This window comes from Barbatula barbatula (genome assembly GCF_947034865.1).
Source record: "Barbatula barbatula genome assembly, chromosome: 1".
NCBI lineage: Eukaryota > Metazoa > Chordata > Actinopteri > Cypriniformes > Nemacheilidae > Barbatula > Barbatula barbatula.
The window spans coordinates 17,888,861-17,913,521 of NC_136766.1; the positions used below are offsets into that span (position 1 = coordinate 17,888,861).

Genomic DNA, 24,661 nt, shown 5'->3' on the forward strand with positions numbered 1-24,661 from the left:
CAAAAAAGTCTTGAAAAAGATCTAAACAGGATATCTTCTTGTCATCCATATAAGACTGGCACAACAAAAAATAAATATGATAACATGTTTTCAGATCATTCAAAAACATCTCTATCTGCTGTGTAACATCTACTGTAAAATATGACATATTATGCGTTTTATATTTTAACAGAAATGCAGCAGCTTTTAAACAGTCTTCAATGGAAAAACATGCTTTTTGTCCACATAATGGCGTAGTTATGTCATCTGCCAGCAGGGGTTATCTGCCCAAACAAACCAGCCAAACCCTGACCCCTGGCACTGGCCAATTTACAAAAACACAACCCCATTACTCTGATTCAGCCTTCTACTGTCAGCATCACCCTCACTAACACTTGTTTTCATGGCAACATACATCACCTGCTTCTCTTTGACTTCTTTTAATGTACAGGACTTCTCATTGGTGTGAAATTACAACCACTTTAGATTTTCCCTTTTAATTATTCTTACCTTGACTTTTTTAATCTACAAATAATGGCAAATGTTCTGAGACATGTATATTGTTTTCTTAACCTTTAAAACATTGTTTTTTTTAGGTTGGTGAGAACAATTAAGTATTATCTGATGTCCAGTGTTTCACAGACAGTCATTTGTCTCAATCTTTCCAACTGCCACATTATATTAATGTCTCTCCACCACCATATTTAATATGTCTGTTTGAATCTTTTGGTGCAAATGTGGGCACTGCTGTCTGAAATATGTACTTTGCAATCACATGATATAACCGCTTAACTAGAACTTTAATGAAAGTCTTCATGATCTATTGAATGACTTATGTCCTGACCCTCTCCTGCACCCTATCCATCAACTTCCAATCTCACATTACCACATTGTCGCCTTGCTAATCCTTCTTTATAATGCCACTTTATTTCCCAGTCATATCAACAAGGATGATCCACGAAAGACAAAACCTCAGGAAAGCTGCGAGGCCGGATATGATGTAAGCAGGCACATTGAAACACTGTTGAGCTCATCTGGCAGTACAACCATTATGCAAAGCATCCAACTAATTTAAAATGTGAGCACTACTAAATATTTTTTATAAAAACACAACCTTCTTTCTTGAACCAATATCAGTCTTGACTTTCTGCCTCTAGGGTGCAGTCAACACCTGCTACTGACACACAATCACATAAATGTCCGGTCTTCGAATTCTATCTCTGTTAGAAGAAAACATTAAATCATCCCTTGGTAATGGTTCATAAGCACCTGGCTGGGGTACAACCTGTTAAAACCCATTATGAGCACTGGAGTGCCTCAGGGCTGCTATTTCTACCGCCTGGAAATGAAACCCACCAGCTCTCACTGGAAATAGGTGTAACATCTGCAGATGTGGTTGAGACATGCAGGGCAAGACTGGCTTATATTGGTTCTCTCCCTTTTATATAGTATGACATTGTAGGTGAACAAAAGAGAGTAGAGGTCTGTTTTCTTAATACCCCTTTTAAATCAGCTTCATGTCTTTACCAAACCATTTTTTGAAACCTGCTTTGAACATGACTATATGAAATAAAAAAACTTGTAACAGCTGCCAGTGACCGTGAAGGTTTACATGTCTTTTTAGAGTTCTTTGAACAGTAATATCATTTTATTAAGGTTAGCTGTGTGTGTGGCATGCTGCCTGCTCTAAGCTACTTGTAAACGAGTACCGAGATGATAAAAAAAATACATTAGACTTGACCACATGAAAAACAGAGTTATGATTCACTCTGTTGTTGGCGTTGTGAGTTATAGAAGATAATTCGATGAACATTGTGTTTACAGAAAACCACTGTAACATTTCTTGAAATATCATCTTCTGTGTGCCACAGAAGAGTCAAAAACAGGTTTATTGACAGGAGGGTAAATAAAAGAAGACAATTTCTAGGTGAGCTATTGCTTAAAATATTTCAGCTGCAGCACTGCACTAAACGGAGACCAAACAAATTAGACCTTGCTACAATGAGTCTGCGCAAGACAAGTTATCTGTATCGTGACGCTTTAAGATAATCTGAAAACAAGTGTCAAGGTCCTCAGACAGTTTTTTTTCAGATGTAGCCAAGTTCGTAATTACGGAGACAAACAGTGCTCTTTGACCCAAAGTCTATTATGGCAGACATGTAGTCGTTATTAATTAAACTTCAGAGAGGCGTTATAAAATTTAATGGCGCAAGAACATCACGACGCACGCAAACGTTTCCGGCCGGGAATTTTCGTTACGGGGCGTTTTACACTGTTATTCCCTGGAAGAAATGTATTATGATGCGCTGTCACTCGAGTGTTTCACACCCAGCCGGTGCGTTTCCCAGCCTACCCGAGTCAGCGCGCAACGGCACAGATTTGAAGGTGTGCGCTAACTTGGACAAATTTCGAGTGGAGGAGGACAATAACCCCATCTAAGGAATGATCGTAGCCCTTTTTTTGCTTTTGAAGGGACTTATGTCATACTATTTCTTCTGGACTTGAATCGTCAATCCAAGGAAACATGGGGCTATCCCAAAATGAAACGACCGTTTGGGCAGAGGAGCGCATGGACGCAAACCAAACGACCGACACTTTCGGTCCGGAGGTGGTGATTGTGCCAGTAATATTTGGATGTATATTTTTTCTGGGAATTATTGGAAACACTCTGGTGATGGTTGTCATTGGGAAAATAAAGCCGAGGCGCTCGAGAAGTACTACTAACATTTTCATCCTAAATCTCAGTATAGCAGATTTGTCGTTTCTTCTGTTTTGCGTCCCGTTTCAAGCTACCATATACTCTCTTCCCGAGTGGATATTCGGGGCGTTCCTTTGTAAATTCGTGCACTATTTTGTCATGGTCAGCATGCTGGTGAGCATTTTCACACTCGTGGCCATGTCCGTGGACAGGTACATTGCCGTTGTTCTTTCTAAAAAGTCCCCCTGTATTCGTAACCGGAGGAATGCGCTAATAGGCGTTTGTGTCATTTGGATGCTTTCCTTCATCTTTGCTGTCCCGGTTGCGCAGCACCAAATTTTGACAGATCACCACAAGGCTCCTAACAGCTCGTTCTGCTGGGAGATTTGGACCGAACTGGTGGCCAAGCACACTTATAAAGTCACCATTCTCGTGATAGGTTATCTGTTACCTCTGGCTTTGATCACATGTTGTTATGCCAAGGTAAGGGTTTACTTTAATTGTTGAAAATGTCAGGCATCATTACGCTTAGGCTGCCGATTCTTTTGAGCATGAAAATATGAGTTGGGCCATCACTGTAGGCAAATTACTGTATTAATAACATTCCATATTTAAATACAAAACCGTTACACTCGAAAACATACGTGTTTTAAGCATACATGTTCATGTCAAGGATGCAACAGGTGGCAAATAGCCCACGTCGAGAGTTCATGCTGTAGTCGTGTCTGGAAACCAAGATGGGAAACCATTATAGACACTTAAAAGTAATTGATTACTCAATTCATGTGTTACAGTTTCCTTTGCAACAGTGTAGCAGTTCTACACCAGTTCGCGATCACAGTAGGCTAATTGTAACAGAAATCAGCAAAGATTGTGATTAATGGGTAATATTATTTTTACCAAAAACTGGAGAAAAACCAGGTACCACTACTTCAAAGCTTGAATAATTGTGGATCAGATTGCTTATTTTGAGTGTTCATTGGGGAGTTATTTATTTATTTAAACGGGACAGGAACATGATTTATAACTGAAATTCCTTTGATAGTTCCAGTATTTGAAAACAATATTCTAAAATAGCTTTCTTTACGTCGCTTCTGTTATACATTGTAAAACATTCAATGTGTAACCTCTGGTTTATTGGTGGAAGACTGTTGTAAAAGTCTACAGTCTTTTAATATCGTATTGTCTTTGATTTTTCAGGTGTTGTATCATCTTCATAAAAAAATGAAAAATATGTCCAAGAAGTCTGAACGATCAAAGCGAAAGGTAAGAGAATTGATTTATTTGTGGTTTCTAGACAATATTTTGTTATAATTTTAATGGATATGGCGATGTCCTTCAGTGAAATTGACCTCCTTACTGTAAATTCCAGCATTTGGAAGGGTATTTGCTATAAAAATCCATTAAAGGGCATGAAAGGTATAGCAGTCTTCATGGCTCATCTGCACATCATACTTTACTTACATGGTCCAGGTAGCAGGGATATTTTTTGTTTCAATGTTTGGCTTTACTTTTTGATTATTACCATAAACTTTTTTTGGAGTTTATCACACATTACCTTAATTAGGTTGGAAAATTAAGACCTGTTGCTTGCCTTAAATTGGTTTCGGTAATAATCTGTAATTCGTAAAAATAATCAATAAAATGAGCTGTCATCTTTAAAGCAGAAGACTGTATTTTATGTACATTTTCACTGAAGATAATGTCTGACAAAATTAAGATATAAATGGTTTCATCTTAACAACATAAACAAACATTACTGCGCATGCGCACTTTTGTGACCCCTTCTTAACTTCTGGTATACATTCACAAACAATAGTGATTGTTATCAGAAATAATCTACAGGCAAAAGAAACCAGAATAACTGTTACTTGGCCAAACTTGTCTCTCAAATAAGCATCTTGTTATTGTGTTAATCAGTTTTTTCTCATAATGTATAAAGTATACGATAATGGTGGTTGGATAATATGTTTTAATGCATGTTTACCTTGAACGGATGCTACTGAATGCATTCTTCTTTTATGGCTGCAGGCAGGCTGGCTGGCTTTTGTCAATAGGACATACTGCCACCTAGTGTCCCTGTGTATTTATATATCTGATCTTATGTTTTTACGTCTCATATTTTACTTTCATAAAGTATATGGAAAACGTGTGTGCTTCTCTGTAACCTTAAGAGAACAGGATTAGGTTGCAACGATTTGATGTCACGGTTTTTGTCACAAAAAAATGGACAACCTCAGAGAAACAATATTTTTCAAAGTTTATGAATACAGTGACCGTTACACTATAAATGTGAAATAAAAAAACAAAATCAATGCCATTGTTAATTTAGTAAGCCATACAAATGACACCAAACTACAGGACATATTCAATAATAGTAATAGAACATACAATAAAATTGTAAAAATAGTTTATTTAATACAATTATTATACAGTAAAATAGTCATAAATATTAATATTAACATAAAATAAAATATAAATAATTATATTATCAGACACTAGCCAAACACAAACCGGAAGTAAACTGGGGGGCAGGCGCGTACGATAGAAATGGTTCATTTTTGTGTTTATCAGAAAGAAACATTGTATGTCCTAACAGTGCAGTCTGGGCATTTCATAGTCAGACTTTCAAATTAAATATTTTAGATGCATAAAATAGTCCATTTAAATCAAGAAATGCATGTCAGAAGCAATGCATCTGTGGCTTAGCTCTTCACTTAAGTTAATGGTTTGTAATAGCCAATATGCAGGAGAGTGGTCTCTGTAACCATTGACGACCAAGACACCTTTTTTGAGCTCGATCTGTAGCACTGGGGGTGGATGTTAGTGGACTGGAGTCAAGAGCAGAATTACAATATTTTTACTGTTACCCAAGTCCTATTGTCACACACACACAATGTACTTGACTTGGACGACAGTAAATGTAATGATGCAGCAAAACTGACCTCTAATGTGACAAAGATCACTGTTAGAGCATAACTACAAATCTTAGGTCTGTATCTATAGCAACTAATCGCTAACCTTGGATCCTTTCATAGTAGATGGCACGCCTATTCTTGTGTATTATGGGAAAACGCTGTTTCAGAACACAGACTTGTGAGTTTTCATGTCATCTGATGATCCAAATTCCATGAAAGATGAAAAGATGTTGGCATCTTCCGTGATAACCACTTGTGCTGGGTGTTAGGGAGAACTGTTCAATGTAGAGCCGTGGAAAATAATTGTTTTCACGATGCATCGCAATACGGACATAAAACGTTTCTGCATCGATGCATATAATGACATAATCGATTCTTAAAAATGTAAATAAAATAACACCATACATTGCTGTTTCTGTTAAATATAAAGTATGTATAAAATTGTAATAAAAATGGCCTTTGACCTTCGGAAGTGTGGCACATATGTCAGATGTACGTATATACACAGTAGGGGACATGGCGGAGGGTGAGCAGCGACCGAGAAAGGGTTACTTTATAAAAGGTATGCAGTGTGCAAGAAATGTCGAACCAGGATTAATACGTCGTAATAGGGCTGGATGGAATATGGCAAGCCGATGGTGTCACAATTACGCCATAGATTAAACGCATTTATGTCCCAACACTGTTGTTGATGTCATTTTAAACCGTATTTGTGCTGCAAAATACGGCGTCGCGATTCCATACAGCATAAAAACCATGCGCAAAGCCGTCCATAACGCTGTATTTAACGTAGTTTTAAGGCACCTGAAAATGATCCCTTTTGCGCTGCTGTCTTGCTATATGACAGGGTAAAAACGCTGTTTTGGTAGCACAGATCGTGTCATTTAAAGCGTTTTGTCTGTTGTATAATGAGCCTCTCCCACTGATTTTCACAAAGATGTTTGAACTGCTCGCACCCAATCACTGATGAGCTGAGCCAGACCTGATCTAATTCACCATGGCCTTGATACTAAATCCTTGTTGCGGCCATTACTGTGTTTTATGGAAATCCTTTTATTAAGTGAATTTTACGTAAAAAATACCTATTTTACATAGGGGTTTTACATAGAGGTTTTAGATGTAAATAAATTAGAAAAAGACCAAAAAAATACATTGGAAATACATTGCAATGTCATTACTATGCCCATGGCATTCTAGAACGCCATGTAAAATGAATAAAATCGCACATCTGAAAACTTTTCTTAAATCACATTACTGCATACAGTTCCAGCATATGTTTTTTTATCTGTTTATTTTATTTATTAGATAGACACCAAGAGTTAAGGCCTTAAGATCTGGACGGATCAAATATTTCCCCCGGTAGTTCATCAAGCATTCACTTGAGACATCATTATGTTTGCGAGACACATACATTCTGATGTGTGCACTTTGGATGTTTCAGTCAGAGTAAGATCATTTTTGTGCCTAAACATCTTTGAATAACCCTTAACATCAATCAAGTCCCGCACTTTATTTCCTCCAGTACAGTATTTTCATTCCTTTAACGCAATAGTCAGACTCGCTCTGCTTGATATGCAGCTTTTGCAGTAATATGTAATGAATACACTTTATTTGGCCTACAAAAAATCTGTACGTTAACATATATGATATGCTTTTTAATTAAAAAGTCTATTCTTTTTTTACATGCATCATGCAGAATCGTTCACATCAGCCGGTGTGATATATTTTTTGCATTTCAAAAGGAAACGTGGCTGTTTATTGTAAGCTTTATTGCAGTTCCACACAAGATAGCGTCAGTCTCTTCACAGAGGTAAATGGCAAGGCATTTGACATTGACTTGGGCTTTGTTATATTTTAGTTAATAAGTTCATGCTTGTTACATTACAATCACGCCGCAACATTATTGCGTCTCCTTATAGTTGTAATATGGAAACTAAAATCACACGGGCACTGAAAAAAAACATGCATGAACTAAAATGCCCCTGTAAGTCGCTTTGGATAAATAATTACTGTTTGTTCGTTCTGTTTATAGCATGAAAGTCCATTGATGTGTGAGTTAAGCAGCAACAGTCAAGTGCAAGTCGTTAACTGAATATTGATACGGTTGATAAACCGTATCTTTCTTTTTTTACTGACCACACATTAAGTACTGAAATATAAATCTAAAAACTACCCAGCGATACAAATAAGCAGAACAAGACCAACAACGTAAAATCTGTCCAGTGGTCCGAGAGGGCCTCGAACCATCAAATGATTCAGTCAGCGATGACAAATCCATCACGCTAACCACCGGGCTCACATCCACAGTTCCAGACTTGGCCACCTAAGAACCTTTGAATGATTTCTGGTGTTAGAAATTAGCTTATACAATATTTCAACCGATTGCTTTTTTGCTTTCCACGTAAGCAATACGCTATATGTAATAAGCAGGATACATACAATGGTATGGGTTGGCCTATATACAATTGCTGACCACATTGTGTAACCTTAAATTACCAAAGAGAAGTAGTTTTTTAGAAAGCAAGGAATGATTTGTTTAATGTTAGCAAACACTGCGTGTTTAACTCATCCACTGCACAGTAACTTCAATAACTGCACTAACTAATCTACTGCACTGTAACTCTATTAACTGCATATACTCATCCACTGCACAGTAACTTCAATAACTGCACTAACTTATCTACTGCACTGTAACTCTATTAACTGCATATACTCATCTATTGCACTGTAACTTCAATAACTACATTAACTAATCTACTGCACTGTAACTCTATTAACTGCATATACTCATCTATTGCACTGTAACTCTATTAACTGCATATACTCATCTATTGCACTGTAACTTCAATAACTACATTAACTAATCTACTGCACTGTAACTCTATTAACTGCATATACTCATCTATTGCACTGTAACTTCAATAACTACATTAACTAATCTACTGCACTGTAACTCTATTAACTGCATATACTCATCTATTGCACTGTAACTTCAATAACTACATTAACTAATCTACTGCACTGTAACCTTATTAACTGCATATACTCATCTATTGCACTGTAACTTCAATAACTACATTAACTAATCTACTGCACTGTAACTCTTTTAACTGCATATACTCATCTATTGCACTGTAACTTCAATAACTACATTAACTAATCTACTGCACTGTAACCTTATTAACTGCATATACTCATCTATTGCACTGTAACTTCAATAACTGCACTAACTAATCTACTGCACTGTAACTCTATTAACTGCATATACTCATCCACTGCACAGTAACTTCAATAACTGCACTAACCTATCTACTGCACTGTAACTCTATTAACTGCATATTCTCATCTATTGCACTGTAACTTCAATAACTACATTAACTAATCTACTGCACTGTAACCTTATTAACTGCATATACTCATCTATTGCACTGTAACTTCAATAACTACATTAACTAATCTACTGCACTGTAACCTTATTAACTACATATACTCATCATCTGGACTGAAACTTCAATAACTACATTAACTAATCTACTGCACTGTAACCTTATTAACTGCATATACTCATCTATTGCACTGTAACTTCAATAACTACATTAACTAATCTACTGCACTGTAACCTTATTAACTACATATACTCATCTATTGCACTGTAACTTCAATAACTACATTAACTAATCTACTGCACTGTAACTCTATTAACTGCATATACTCATCTATTGCACTGTAACTTCAATAACTACATTAACTAATCTACTGCACTGTAACTCTATTAACTGCATATACTCATCTATTGCACTGTAACTTCAATAACTACATTAACTAATCTACTGCACTGTAACCTTATTAACTGCATATACTCATCATCTGGACTGAAACTTATTAACTACATTAACTCATATACTGCACTGTACCTTTAATAGCTGCATAACTCATCCACTGCACTGGGGAGGAGCTCATTATCCAATAGACAAAACGCTGTAAATAACACGCGCTTTGTGCAACCAAAACAGTGTTTTTTACGCCGCCATATGGCAAGACAGCGGCACAAAAGGCGGCACTTTTCGGAGTGAAAGTGTTGTATATAATTTGGCAAACTTTAATATGTGTTGCTTGAATGTTGACAAAAGAATGTTGGTTACAAAATAGTTTCAGATATTTAATAACTCACTTAATCAGAGCTGTTGTTTAAGTTCAGTGTTCCCGTTTACGATGTGCTGCAGTCAAACGTGCAGTGAGAAAGCTAAACATACTCTGTGCATACTCTGTACGAGTATTTCATTATTGTAACAATTCTAGATGTATTCTTAAATTGTCAATAACAGTACCATATACAAACACATAAGAAAGCCAGATAATACTTTAGTTAACCTGATTGGTTACCTTCCCTTTTCTTTGTTCTTTTTTCCTCCATTCTCAGAATTATCATATTTCTGGGTTCCAGCTAGATGATAATATGAATGCCATAGCAACTGTAATGTTGTATCAACACTATATAAATCCATGGAAGAGGGAACTTAATATTCAAGTGATGAATGCTACTGAGCATAAGTGCTACATGTCAGTACAACTTCTTCTTCTAGGCCACTTGGTCTCTCTGTTGTGACACATGTGTAATTTTCCATGCATTAAATCATTCAAATTAATTATGTCAGAAGTAAAAACACAATGTGTCTTCATGTGTGTGTGACAGACGCAGTTGCACAGAAAAACAAAGAATGATGTTGTACATGGGGTTAGATGCACACTACTCCTGTCCTGTTTGTCTCTAATTTACATAAAATATAACCTGCTAAAATAATTACTGTCAAAAAGACAAAAAAATAATTTTTAAGCCTTTTAAAATGAATAGAGATTGTAATTATATAATTTTATATACATTTATTAATATACAGCTGTGGAAAATAAATCTGAGACCATTCCAAATTTTCATTTAATCAGCATTTTATACTGTGGCTAATACAGTCCGGGGTCCAGTGTGAATTTCAACAAAATCAAACCTCAGAAGGGACTAAGTCATCCAACAGCAATGTGAAAGACTGACAACATTACAAGTAAATAAAACTAAGGTTATTACATAATTATTTTATTGAACTTTTCCTAAATACACTTCAATGCTTTAATGCATTTAGGGGTGTGGTCCTGGTCAAGACAATCTCCTGAACTCCAAACTGAATGTCAGAATGGGAAAGAAAGGTGATTTAAGCAATTTTGAGCGTGGCATGGTTGTTGGTGCTTGACGGGCCGGTCTGAGTATTTCACAATCTGCTCAGTTACTGGGATTTTTACGCACAACCATTTCTAGGGTTTACAAAGAATGGTGTGATAAGGGAAAAACATCCAGTATGCGGCAGTCCTGTGGGCGAAAAATGCCTTGTTGATGATAGAGGTCAGAGGAGAATGGGCCGACTGATTCAAGCTGATAGAAGAGCAACTTTGACTGAAATATCCACTCGTTACAACCGAGGTATGCAGCAAAGCATTTGTGAAGCCACAACACGCACAACCTTGAGGCGGATGGGCTACAACAGCAGAAGACCCCACCGGGTACCACTCATCTCCACTACAAATAGGAAAAAGAGGCTACAATTTGCACGACCTCACCAAAATTGGAAAAATGTTGCCTGGTCTGATGAGTCTCGATTTCTGTTGAGACATTCAGATGGTAGAGTCAGAATTTGGCGTAAACAGAATGAGAACATGGATCCATCATGCCTTGTTACGTGCAGGCTGGTGGTGGTGGTGTAATGGTGTGGGGGATGTTTTCTTGGCACACTATAGGCCCCTTAGTGCCAATTGAGCATCGTTTTAATGCCACGGCCTACCTGAGCATTGTTTCTGACCATGTCCATCCCTTTATGACCACCATGTACCCATCCTCTGATGGCTACTTCCAGCAGGTTAATGCACCATGTGACAAAGCTCGAATCATTTCAAATTGGTTTCTTGAACATGACAATGAGTTCACTGTACAAAAATGGCCCCCAGTCACCAGATCTCAACCCAATAGAGCATCTTTGGGATGTGGTGGAACGGGAGCTTCGTGCCCTGGATGTGCATCCCACAAAATCTCCATCAACTGCAAGATGCTATCCTATCAATATGGGCATCAATGCCACGTAGCATTAAGGCAGTTCTGAAGGCAAAAGGGGTTCAAACACCGTATTAGTATGGTGTTCCTAATAATCCTTGAGTGTATACCTTAGTGGTTAATTCACACTAAAGAAAATGTCAAATGGTATCTTATTTTTTCGACAACTGGTATATAGCCACTGGCAGGAGTGTCAAAATGTTAATTTCAGTTTAAACACAAAATACAGTAACTGAAAAATGTTGGCAAAACTAAGTGAGCAACTACTGTAGGTGTGTTGAAGACTCTACCATTATCAAGCTGTTTGGTTGGTAAGTGGGCAGTTGCCTTAATTCAAGCCTGCAGAAAATGTTTCAAGGCTTTTTAAGGAGCAAGATAAGAGCTCTTCACAATCACCTTGGGCTGCTTCACGTCTGATAGCAAAGCACAGAGGCAGCTCCGTTTCCAATATCAAGTTAAAGGGATATTTCAGAGAAAATTAACCCCCATGTTTTACTCACACTCAAGGCATCCAAACTGAATATGACTTTCTTCTAGAAGAATGATGCTGTTATAATACCACGTATAATTTTTCTCCCAAGCGGTAGAATGGAAATGAATGGGGGGGCTTCAAAAAGTGCACCCATCGATCAAAGAACTGCTCGACACGGCTCCGTGGTCTTCCAAGGACTTCTAAAACAAATCGATGCATTTGTTTAGTAGAATAATCTATTATCCAAATATCCATAACCTAGTTTTTCACAGGAGGTCTCCCATCCGGGTACTGACCAGTCTCAACCCTGTCTCCAGTGGGCAACCAGTCTTGGGCATACTGGGTGATATGGCTGATGTTATTTAACTAACTGTTAGTTTCTAAGACTCTTATTGATTGCAACCGCCTCTCTGCACATTTTTGTGTCTCATCTGAACCTTTGGCCTGAGAGTGTATGGATTTTCTCCTGATTCGTTTTAAACTTCAATTATATTTTTACCATGATACCTCAATGTATGAGCTATTCTATTCTTTGCCGTTCTCATTATCTACCTCTGAATGAAGCAGCGGTGCAGTAGGGAAAATGGAATACGGTTAAGTATTAGAAAAAATATATTTGGGCCCAGATGACCCTGGGCTGGCTGCACAACATTGTCACTTTTTCTTATAGGATTCCTGGTGAGATTTCTACTTCGCTTTTCTTCGCTATTATGCACTTTATACAACCTGTTCTGCAAAAGTTTTATTTGATCATAGTGTAGTTCCACAAAGCTGCTTAATTGCTGTATTTAAGTTTATGTGATGATTAAAGACCAGACAAATGTGTTTAATGACAATGTGACAATGACAATGTGTTTACAAAAAGTTTGCTCATTTCTGCTTTTTGTGTGGGATTGACAGCAAAACTGTTAAATCTTATCATTTATAACTAAGACTAATAATTTGTTTAGAGAAAATGTCATTAATTGATAAGAAGCTTGTCTAAGGTATTTGTAATAAATAATTCATAGTTGTTTGTTCCACCTGGTGAAGCTTTGTTATGGAAATTTATATTTTATTTCATTCTCAGTGTTTTAGGACCTTGTCACAGGGACTATGTACTTAGTTTAGTGTTTGTTCTTCATTACAAATTACATCCTAGCATATCCTTCTTCAGTGTTGTTTGAACTACACCATCGCCTTCACAGCTTATGTTAATGCTACACATTGGTACAGATGAAACAGAAACAAAAGGATGCAAGAGCAAAAATGTGTAATGTCGTAAACATGTATTTTAAACCATCAATCAAGGTCAATCATAATCAGGTGCGGAGCTGTGGGCGGGACCAATCAGAAATAAAAAATAAAATACTACTCTGTATAGTTAAACATGGATACTACTTTATGTGATGTATTTTATCTGTAACATGTTATAAGTAAGCCTGATAACTATTTAAAATGTAAGTGTGCTGGTAATGTGTTTTCATTGGTCAATGCAACATCAATGTAGCACGCATTATTGCAATCTGAGGCGAACAACCAACGGCTAACGTTCGCTAGAAGTGTACATGGTATCTTGATTTTTCTTTAGTATGGCCAAACAAGTTACTCTCACTCATTTTTTTTAAAACACCTGGTATTGAGATTAATAATTATTTGTATGGTTCTAATGAGAAAAATAATGCCGAGCAGCTTTCAGCTATATTCACTTTGAGGACTTTTCCTGCAAGCACCCTGAACTAGACAAGTGGAAAACGTATTTTGAATAACACCACGTTATAACCTAAATATGTGTTGAGCGCTTTCCTCTCAATGATATAAACACACAACAATAATGACAGCGGGGTAAAAAAACTAAAAAACAAAGAAAATGTCTGGTCTGATCACAGTGATGTTGTTTGATATGTTTATACCAGCTCTGTAATTCAGCACTATAAGTCACGTCACGTTTATTGTTTTTAAACAATATAGCATATTGCTTTTAATCCACAAAATAACTGTCAAATAGCCTATCATAACTTTCTATAAGCATACTGTATAATTGAGGCAGAAGGCAGAAAGACTTAGGCCGCAGAAACATAGGTCCTATAGTGGGTTTGTTTGTATCCACACCCGACGTTCTTGGTTTGCTTCTTATTTATTAAATCTTAAATCGAGGCAATTGTTTGATTCAACATTTATTAAAATTAAGATACAATTTATACAAAAGTCTTTCTACTAAACAAACCTATGAAGTGGTCATAATCATGTCTGGCATGTCATATTGCAACTCTTATAATGCTGTTCAATGTTCACTTTTCATAACCAAAATAGATTAAAAAAAATAAAAATAAAATATTATAATATTGAACATATAAGGTATATGAACCTAAATACGTTTTCTTTAATGGCTACAGCACCTAGTGCAATACGAAAGGTATTGTTCGGGGAACACGATACCTTTACCCAAGACTATGCTGCTCTAGTATAATTTCAGGGCTGATAACGTTGTCTCTTAGCGCGCTACAAAGACTCCTAACGTATAACTTAACTAAAGGTAAACCATTTCTAGGCGTGTTCCCTGAACAACACCTTAGGAAGCTGTTTAAGATATACCTTCTTACGTGCAACGCTACCAGGTGCTGTGTGCGGCGATGTTGTGGCTCGAAAATCTTGACAGCTCGAAAATCAATAATTCTCTCATGCACGGGCTACTTCACTGCGTTACGTGAGAGCGGTGTTCTTTATAAAATAATCACTTCAGATATAGTTGAAATTGCATGTATTAGGATGTTTTTATAGACTTATTGTTTCTTATTCAAAAGTGATGTACACGTGACGTGCACATATACGATAAGATACAGTGTAACATAAGAACGACATCGTGTTAAGAAGGTTTCGGGAAACCCAGCCCTGCTGGATTCGGGACAACTGCTTTGATTTCGGAACACCGATTCAAGCCCACCTCGACTTAATACAGGCCCATCTGTCACGTTCTGCATCCGCCACTGATCATAATATAAAATTATTGTATTGTCCTATACGACAGTATTTTGCAAGACTGAGAATGTGATGTTCTTGCTGCAGAACTGATGTTAGATATGAAACCATCATAATACAAACCAGTGGTCAGATGGTATTATGCATTGATGCTGCCTTGCTTTCTCCACTTCTCTTTACTGTTGTCATTGACATTTAAATTCATTTACATATACTCATTTATGCATGCACTTGGCAGACACTTTTATCCAAAGCATTTAACATTTTTGCCTTACCTGTTATAATGTATTGGAAAGTAAGATTTTCATTTTGACTTGAATAACAGAGCGAAATGTCACACCTTATGAAAAAGACTAAATGGGATGTCATTATGAAATACTTATTTTATAGCATTATCTATTGTAATAAGCAAGAGTTTAAAGATTTTGCCAAGTGGTTCTTTGTTCTGTATTTGTTGATGAAGTGACTGCCATTTCTTTATTCACTTTATTCAACATTAAGGGAACTTACTCAGCAATATCGACTGTGTAAAAGGAACACCCACAGTGTCATATTTAACACATGAAAAGTATCTATATGTGTCCACACTATGGGGGGTAAATTATACACTTTTGATAGAATAAATGGGTGTCAAAAAGTGAACACTAACTTTAACATCAAGTGTTGTTAAATGTTAAACCACCTCAACACTATTCAATGTTGTTTTTGCTCTACACTTGTGTTCGCATACAAATACAGTGTTACAAACTAAAATTCCTCTTTTAACATCAACACCAGTGTAATGTAAATTCAACAACTCCAGGCCTAATTATTGGCAGTAGATTTTTTTATAGGGGTGGCCGGGTAGGGCACAGCAGTTACTTTGGGTAGGGTTGGATGAGTGCCAAGGTGACACTCATTCAACCTTAAAACACTTAAAAGATACTCTATAGGTGCCCAAATCATAATTATGTATCATGTGCGATTGCAAAAATATTTTAATTTTAAAATTATAGTCACCCTTATGTTGTTCAAAACCATTTGATCAAATAAAATTTATGACATTCACTTTTAAGCCAAAATCCATAGCTCCCATTTCTGAAGGAAAAATTTACCAGAAAATCTTGTCAGTTATGTGGGTTTTGGAATTTTATTTCAAGTGCAAACAATAAAACTTCAGAAAACTCGCAAGCAATTTCCAAAAACCATGAGAGTAGTACAACTAGTACAACCAACTTACATTTAAAACAGATAAAAATATAACTTAATGAATATCTCAAAACTCACAGATAACATGACTAGGGCCCTATTTGCATGGGATTATTATCTGGGGACCTCGTGTGGTTTAGAATTTACCTACCCACATCTGTATTTAATTTGGATAAATGAAGATTATACTAACATTTACGAATTTATTTCCCAGTTATGATGGTAAGGCTTTGCGTATAATCTGTCTATAGTAGTATGGTGTATAATGATATATGACTGTACCTCTCAACATTTGAGACCCAGCCTCCATTATCCGCAAACGGTGGATAAAACCTTGAAAAAGGATATATGGGCCCGCCAAATCACAGAGATGGCGATTGGCATGGGACTAATATTATCACAGGACCTCGGTGTTCGTCAAAACATGTTAACGTTAGATAATTTGTAGCATAAATTACAGACATGGCCGATTCGCACGGGATTAAGATCACAGACAACCTCTGCAATTATTACAAATGACTAGAGGACCCCAAGTAATACTTATATCATGTCAGAATAGTGCTTAGTTCTAACTCAGCTATTGTAAACCTGTTTCACAGGATATTGATACAATTGCGTTGAATTGACACTTATCTTTAAAAGTACTGAAAAGAATTGAAGTAATATTTTTTTTTCTTTACTCACCCGAAAAGATGTGTTTCCGTGTTCACTGCTCAATCACTCGTAGTTGATCCAGGTCACCGAGGCGAGATCCAGCTTCACCCTGTCTCTATCCCCATTGTTTTTGAATATTGGAACCTGCACTATCGAAAGTCTAGATTTTCATGCGATGAGAGTATCACTGTAGGGATATTATCATATTGACAGGATTGCAGTTCTCCTACCTTCACCAATATCTGATAAATTGTTTTTGACGCAAAAAAATGCTATCATGATGGTGGTAGCCAGTGTGGCGGCAATGATTATGTCCATGGGGGCCCCCTGGCAACCCCCTAGCACTGCCACTGGTTGACTGGTGAAGTACACCGGAATTTCACACTCAAATTCACAGTTTATTAAAAAACACAATTATATAAAAATACAGCTTCATTGGAACTGCATGGCGTTAGACATTATGGTCTACATAAAACCACTTTTTCCGAGCCTTATTGGGTGGGAGACTCCGCTCAGTATGCAATGGACCCAACGGAATGGCCTGCAGGAGTCGTTTAGCGACATTTTTTGCATCTGATTGAGTCTCCAGCTAGGCGACAACTGTAATATCAGTTTCCCAAGGTCATTCAACAGTCTGTATTGTTATCCCATGTTAATTAAATTGATATAAAAGTAGTATGTCTTAACATATAAAATGTATTTATTTAATTCACAGTTTTGACTGTAGTACGTGACGGTTTCCCACATAGAAGTCCATTATAAGGAAACAGCTGAATGTGACACAAGGCAAAATAAAATGGCGGCCTTCAAGCAGGTGGCAGTCATTCAGTGGAGGCGTGGCTTGATTTGAGAATACACTCTTGTTTCACACACACACTGTCTTGCAGAAAACAATGTTAGTGTTGTTTTGTTACTTTATAATGTTGAAATAATGTCAACACTGGGAATTCAACACCATCACTGAAAGTATTAGACCAGCGATTTTGCTGTGTAGGTCTTCATTAGTGTGAGAGAGGACAGTCTGAAGTGGATTTCGTATCATCCGTTTCTCATTATGTTTAAAGATATGATTCCAATGATGTTCCTCTTATCTCTTTCCTCATATTTATGTATTTTGCTTGGCTCACAAATACAATAGCTTTTTTAATAATTGATCACAGTGTGAAGTTGTCTCAAATAATAGCATTTCCTCTTGCTTGATGGATAAGTAAACTGGATTTTCACCATTTAACAAACTCTTCCAGTTTTAAGATCAAACGTCTTCAAAATGCATTTGAAATGGAAAACATGTACAGTTTATATATTTTTGGCATTTTTACTTTATTTGTACAGTTAAGTGAGAGACGAGGCAGGAAGCAAAGTGGGAAGGTTCAGGAAAGGACCAATCGTCAGAGCACTGCCCAATAGGCTATGGAGAATTTATATCCAAACATTATACAAGTTAAGAATAACAAAACAATATTCCTGATTGTCTGCCCTCCCACAGTGACAGCACTGGTCCTAACTCATAAACATTCTGTGATACAAGACCTTTGTAGATTTATGTTTCCAACCTTTTATTTGATAACATTTGGCTTTTGTCAAAATAAATGTCATGGTTACAACAAACCGAAACAGAATGCAAAACAATATGTTTCACCCATTCTAAAATCATTTAAAACTATATTAGAGAGCAATAAACAAGGTTTGAGATGATTTTTGTTCCTGCCTCGGTGAAACAAATAAAGCTGGATTAGAAGGAACTGAAATATAAACAGAAAGTTCAATAAAGAGAGAGACTATATGTGTATTAATATCAAAGTGACAATATAAATGTTTGCGCACTGTATGTGGGGAAAGGATCAGCAATCTGCTGTTCACATAACCCCATGGTTGCATTAAACCTAAGAAGACAAATGAAGAAAACATTTCTTTATGGTATCAACATCTCGGAGAACTAGACAAAATACTTTAATTAATTCCCAAATGAGGGGTTATTCTGTGTATTCCTTCGAAAATCTATTTCCCAGGCTTCACCATGCCAAAACTTTAGACACTGCAGACTGAAATGTAAATTTTCTTGCAGTACATTTAAAAAAAAATATACAATATGACATGAGATAAGCGTAGCCGTGATCTCTGCTACAATCTATTGTCAATAAAATTACTTTTATCTCTGATTGTGACTCATTTAAGCGGGGGACAGTAACACAGTGAAAGAGAAACGAAATAAAGCTGCCAGGTTTGGAGAAAAAAATATATAAGAGCATATCACATTTGCAGCGCGGCACACACATACATTTGAGATGCTTTGTTAAAGGAACAGTTCCCCCAAAAACGAATATTCTGTCAACATTTACTCACCCTCAAGTTGTTCCAAGTCTGTATACATTTATTTGTTCTAATGGACACAAAGAAAGATATTTGGAAGAAAGCTTGTAACCACACAGTTCTTGGCCCCCATTGACATCCATAGTAGAAAAATCACTTTATTAATGTCTGTTGAACACAAAATATATTTTGAAGAATGTATGAGAGCAAACAGTTCTGGGGCACTTTTGACTAGAATTTGACATTGTAATTTTTCAGTGGGGTCCAAGGGTTGTTTGACTACAAACATTCTTCGAAATATATTTCTCTGTGTTTATCACAACACAGATGATGGATTTCTTTAATTTTTGTGTGAACTGTTCCTTTAATACCAGGTAAAAGGATGCTTTCTTCAACCGGCATTTATGGGTGACAAATATGCTTTCCTTGTTGACCTCCACAAAAGAAAGTCTCCTTTGTCAAACTTTTCCACTCTGCCTTGAACTTTTTAAAAATGGGTGTGACAGCAGGGAAAGAAGAACATTGCTACTTTCTGATTGTGATTGCTTTATTGATAATCTATGAGATATGTAATGGCGATAAATATTCTTACGCTGCACACAATCCCTAAATATATGTACATACTATTTTCAACAGATTTGAATTCCACTTGTCAGATTCAGACTGTGTTTTATAAAAAAATAGCCTAACCATACTATAACCATACTTTTTGCCCCGCCTCTCTGATACTCATCACTCCGAAAATCTTTGTTCAAGTGCATAATTTAATGAAGGCAGAAAACAACAAAACAAGCGTCAACTGAAAAGACGCTCTGCTACTACATGCATCAAAGGGAGAGACATTACAAGCCTGTTGCATGCCTCAGCGAGGATTCGATCTCCTTTGAGATCACTTGATTGATGTTGCTGCCAAACTAACTTTTCTCATTTTGTTGCAGATAAGGAGTCAGCATGCTACGAAGGAAAAGCTTGCTTGTAATTGAACTAGAGAGATGTGTGATGTCTCTCAAGGATACACTACAAATCAAATGGACAAGTTTCACGGTTTAAACTTTTCTCTGCAGAGAGCTTGAGCATCTCCATTTTAAATGACCAGAAGCTATAAAATCTAAACGTGTCAGAGCTAGTGGTTAACATATATTACATTTACATTCACTTTTTTCCAATACGATTTACATTGCACTGAATATAAACATTTTGTGAGTATTTTCTGGGAACCAAACCTATTACCTTTGTGTTGGAAGCACCATACAGTTTTTACAGAAAGGTTTCTCATGACTCCTTGGCAGTGCCAAAAATGACATTTAAAAAATGATACATTAATATTGAATTGACATTGAAGAATACATGTGTTTATTGAATTAATGAAACTAACTTCTGAACACATTTTCTTTCAAAGGAATGCTTCTCTAAATGGATCTAATAGTATCAGGGTCACAGCACTGACATTAGCTTTACTTCAAAATGTCCTCAAACCTCAATTACAATTGATTCCATTATAATTGTAAATATACCTGCATACTTGAACTTGTCGTTCTGTGTGGAGAAAGACTCCCTTAATGCTAGAAACAAATCTAAATTTTCTATTCAGAAATGGGTAATGCGTGTAGAAATGTACTTGAGTAAAAAAATAAATCCAGACGTTGATAAATCAACAAGTTTTAATAGATCTAAAATGTAGTGAACAAATACCTTCTTGACAATATTCAAGTACAAACAACATGGATTTTCATTCAGTGTAATTAATTTATCTCACCAAACACATTCTTATTCAATTCGGTTCAGGTTTGTTTATAGAGCACTTTTCTTTTACGGTGCTGCATTTTTTCAAACCAGCTTAAGATGAAAAAAGAAAACACAGAAAAAGAATCAAATGTATCAAATACTTTCAAGAATACCATTCAAAATGTTATCCAAATTTACACTCAATTTAGTGTTAAATTTACACTACACAGTACATTGTTTGAGCTTTCAAACTTTTGAAATCAACACACAGTTAGAAGATTGAGAAAGTCACGAATAAACAAAATATTTACACATCACACCAGATGTTTAACTGAAACCTTCATCCTATCTCCATATTCAGCAGTGGCTTTAATTAAAATATAGACCATTCAAATACAGATTTCACTGTAATGAATATCCGTGGCTGTAAAAGATTAGCTGGATTTGTGAGATCAGTAAAATGAACATGAGAAAATTAAGTCATGACAACCTTGTTTATTCAAACCTCTGTTCCTGTGTGGTTATGTATTTGTTGTGATTTGAGTGAGCATAAGACACCATGCAGAGTATAGTCAAAACATATTGGGCACTGCCCATCTCTGATGCAAATAACTTCGTGATCAATCATGACACAGCTTGCATGTATATTGAACAACAAATGACAATCTATTACTCTGATTTATTAGACCGTGACCAAGATTCCAATTACAAACCAGACTAAAGAGATATTCCAACAAACCTCACTAGGGTGACGAAGATTTGCCATTTAGAAATTAACTTATCTTATTACAATAAGTTGTAAGAGATGCTATTCAATATAGTTCACACAACACACACTGTCAGAGTCACTTTTAATGGCTTTTTAAATGGGGCATTAAACCCTTTACTTGTCAAAGATATTTGCCATTTTCTTTGCAGATTCACTTTTTTATGGTCCCAATGTGGCATTTAATAAAATGTGACGAAGTGAAAACAACAGGAGAAAGAGAGAGCAATATATGTGTTTAAAAGTGAAATAGTCCATTCGGAGCAAGAATAAGAAACATGGGTGAGATAAAGAAATGGATTTGAAACACAGTAGTAGTCAATAGAGTTCACAGCAGTGGTCTGACAGCTGACAAACTCTTTCAGCCCCTCATAACAAGCTGCAAAGTTAACTGTTACCTTCTCCAGCCTTGCTGAATAAAGCCCTTGTTGTCTTTAGCCCATGCTGCTGGATATGTGGAAAGTAGCAGTGGGAAAATAATAGTAATTATGTTTGAATCAGTCTGAGAGCCGTTATTACCCTCCCGTTATTTTCTACAGTCCATTCACTTCACATCCAAATGTACACATTCACTCATCAGTTTGTACAACAGTAGACAGGGTAAAGATCGGTCATCAGATGCCAGAATGAAGAGTATAGGAAATTTTGTTTATAGTTGTTAAGTTTAAGGATTAAGACATTAAAGGGATAGTTCACCAAAATAAATGAAATAGCTGGCACCCACTTTGATTGTATGCACACAAAACCAATGCATGTGAAGGGGTGCCGTTGCTGTTCGGTTACCAATATTCTTTAAAATAACTTCTATTGTGTTCTGCAGAAGAAAGAACATCATAAAGGTATTAAATGATAAGAGGGTAAGTAAATGATGACAGAATTTTCATTTTGTGGGTGAACTTTGAGCCCTGCATTGGTCCATGTTCCTCTGCAGAATTTCATAATCACAAATATAAAGAATTCTTTCTTTTCTATATCTATATCAGATATTTCATTTTAATGGCCCTAGTTGCTTTTAACCTCATTCTTGCATTTGCTGTAAATATGAAGGTTAGAAATTTTTAAAATAATAGCAATGCAGGTTGGACATTGTTTTCCTTACAATCAATACATAAAATGATAGTTTATCTAACATTGCAAGTAATCCATGAAGTCACTGTAATCCATATGGTCTTCCATACACCATCTATTTATTCACAACATTTCACAGGTATTTGGAACTAAGTATTATGTAAAGTGGCTTATTTGTATTTTTTGTATCGTGTTTTACTGCGATTTGCTTTAGCTATAGTGACAGCTAGGTGTAGGGGTGGGGCTTCACTATTGCTTTTTTCTAATAATCATACTGTACGTTATCATGTTTCACATCGTACAAACTCATACAAATTAGCCACTTCAGAAAACAGTTGTGAATTTCAGTGAGGTCAGGCGGTGAATATAATTTTGAGCTCGAAAATATGTAGGGAACATGATTTGTTTTATGTTGACTTTAGTTAGTAATTAACTAAAGTGAATAATTATTTGATAAACAGTCGAATGGATTGGAGGATTTGTAGCAGAAAGATGTGATCTAAACAAATAACGAGATTCAACAAGCTTTAACATGGCTTCCATGTTTCATGACTTCTGCAAGATTTCTTTGAGCTTATAATATTTATAACATTTAATCACTGTTTAATTCTCTACAAAACATATCCAATTATACACATACCACATAGAAGAATTAATTATCTAAAAACCTTTCATATTAAATCATTCCATAGCTCAAAGCACAAAGACTATAAAGCACTGAATTGCTTCAGTAGAGCCAATCTATCAAAAAAGTTATACTTACTTAAACATGCTTTGAGAAATCATAGTGGTTAAACTAGTTTGCGTCATTCAATTTAAACTTTATTTATATAGAGCTTTTCACAATCTGTATTGTTCCAAAGTGCTGTTTATAGAACAAGCAAGATTATTCTAGTAAATAAGTTTTTATATTCTAGTAAATTATATCTAATGTCAGCAGTCTCCCGATGGTATACGTATTTAGCATATCATGCATTAAGTGCATGCTTGGCTGACAAGATGTGTCTTTAATCTAGATTTATTCGAAAGTCAGACACACTCTCCCAATTTAGTGTCGGGAAGGCTATTCCAGAGTTTAGGTGCTACGTATGAGAAAGCTCGACCCCCTTTGGTGGATTTAGTTCTTCTAGGGGTTACCAAAAGCCCTGAGTTTTGAGATCTTAGAGAGCGTGATGGCTTGTAGTGTGATAGAAGCTCTGTTAGGTAGGTAGGGGCTAAACCGTTTAAGGCTTTATAGGTAATTAAAAGAACTTTAAAGTCAATAAGATACTTAAGGGGTAGCCAGTGAAGGGTTGATAACATTTGGGTTATGTGATCGTGTTTTTCAAACGTAATTCAGTTGTGCCGTCTATCTTCCTTTCTTTCTCCCTCTCCCTCTCCCTCTCTCTCCCTCTCTCTCTCTCTCGCTCTCTTTCTCGCTCTCTCTTTCTGTATCCATCACTCACCCACACATTGTGTGAAGTATTCAAATCTAATATACCATTTCACTGTTTCCTTTTCATGTTCTACCACAGCAAGCACTTAAGATACTTTTATACAGTGATGCTAACTTGGCAATTATCACCTTATTAAGAATTATTAAGTTACAGGCAGTACTTAACCTTCACAAAATTACTATGTGTGGGTTGTGATTTGCGTGAAGCAGATGCTCTCTACTGTCGTCTACTCCTCCTTATTTGAAAAAATGTATTTGGGGTCCTTGCACATACAGTTTGGAATTTTCGTATGCAGTTTTTCCGTATTTGGCGCTCGTTTGTGTGATGTCTCTGAATTGTCAAAAGGCCTCTCAAAATGCTTGCTACAGAGAAAATCAAACCCATTCCGAATTTTTTTT

General features: G+C 36.2%; 1 protein-coding gene across 1 annotated transcript in view; it reads left to right on the forward strand.

The window, feature by feature from the left end:
• The first annotated feature begins 2,203 nt into the window (after nt 1-2,203).
• galr1b (galanin receptor 1b) overlaps nt 2,204-24,661 on the forward strand; it is a 28,847-nt gene continuing 6,389 nt past the window's right edge. Inside the window, exons 1-2 of the mRNA XM_079454850.1 lie at nt 2,204-3,160; nt 3,878-3,943. Coding sequence (XP_079310976.1) covers nt 2,504-3,160; nt 3,878-3,943 — 723 coding nt within the window. The 5' untranslated portion in view covers nt 2,204-2,503. The remainder of the gene's footprint in view (nt 3,161-3,877; nt 3,944-24,661) is intronic.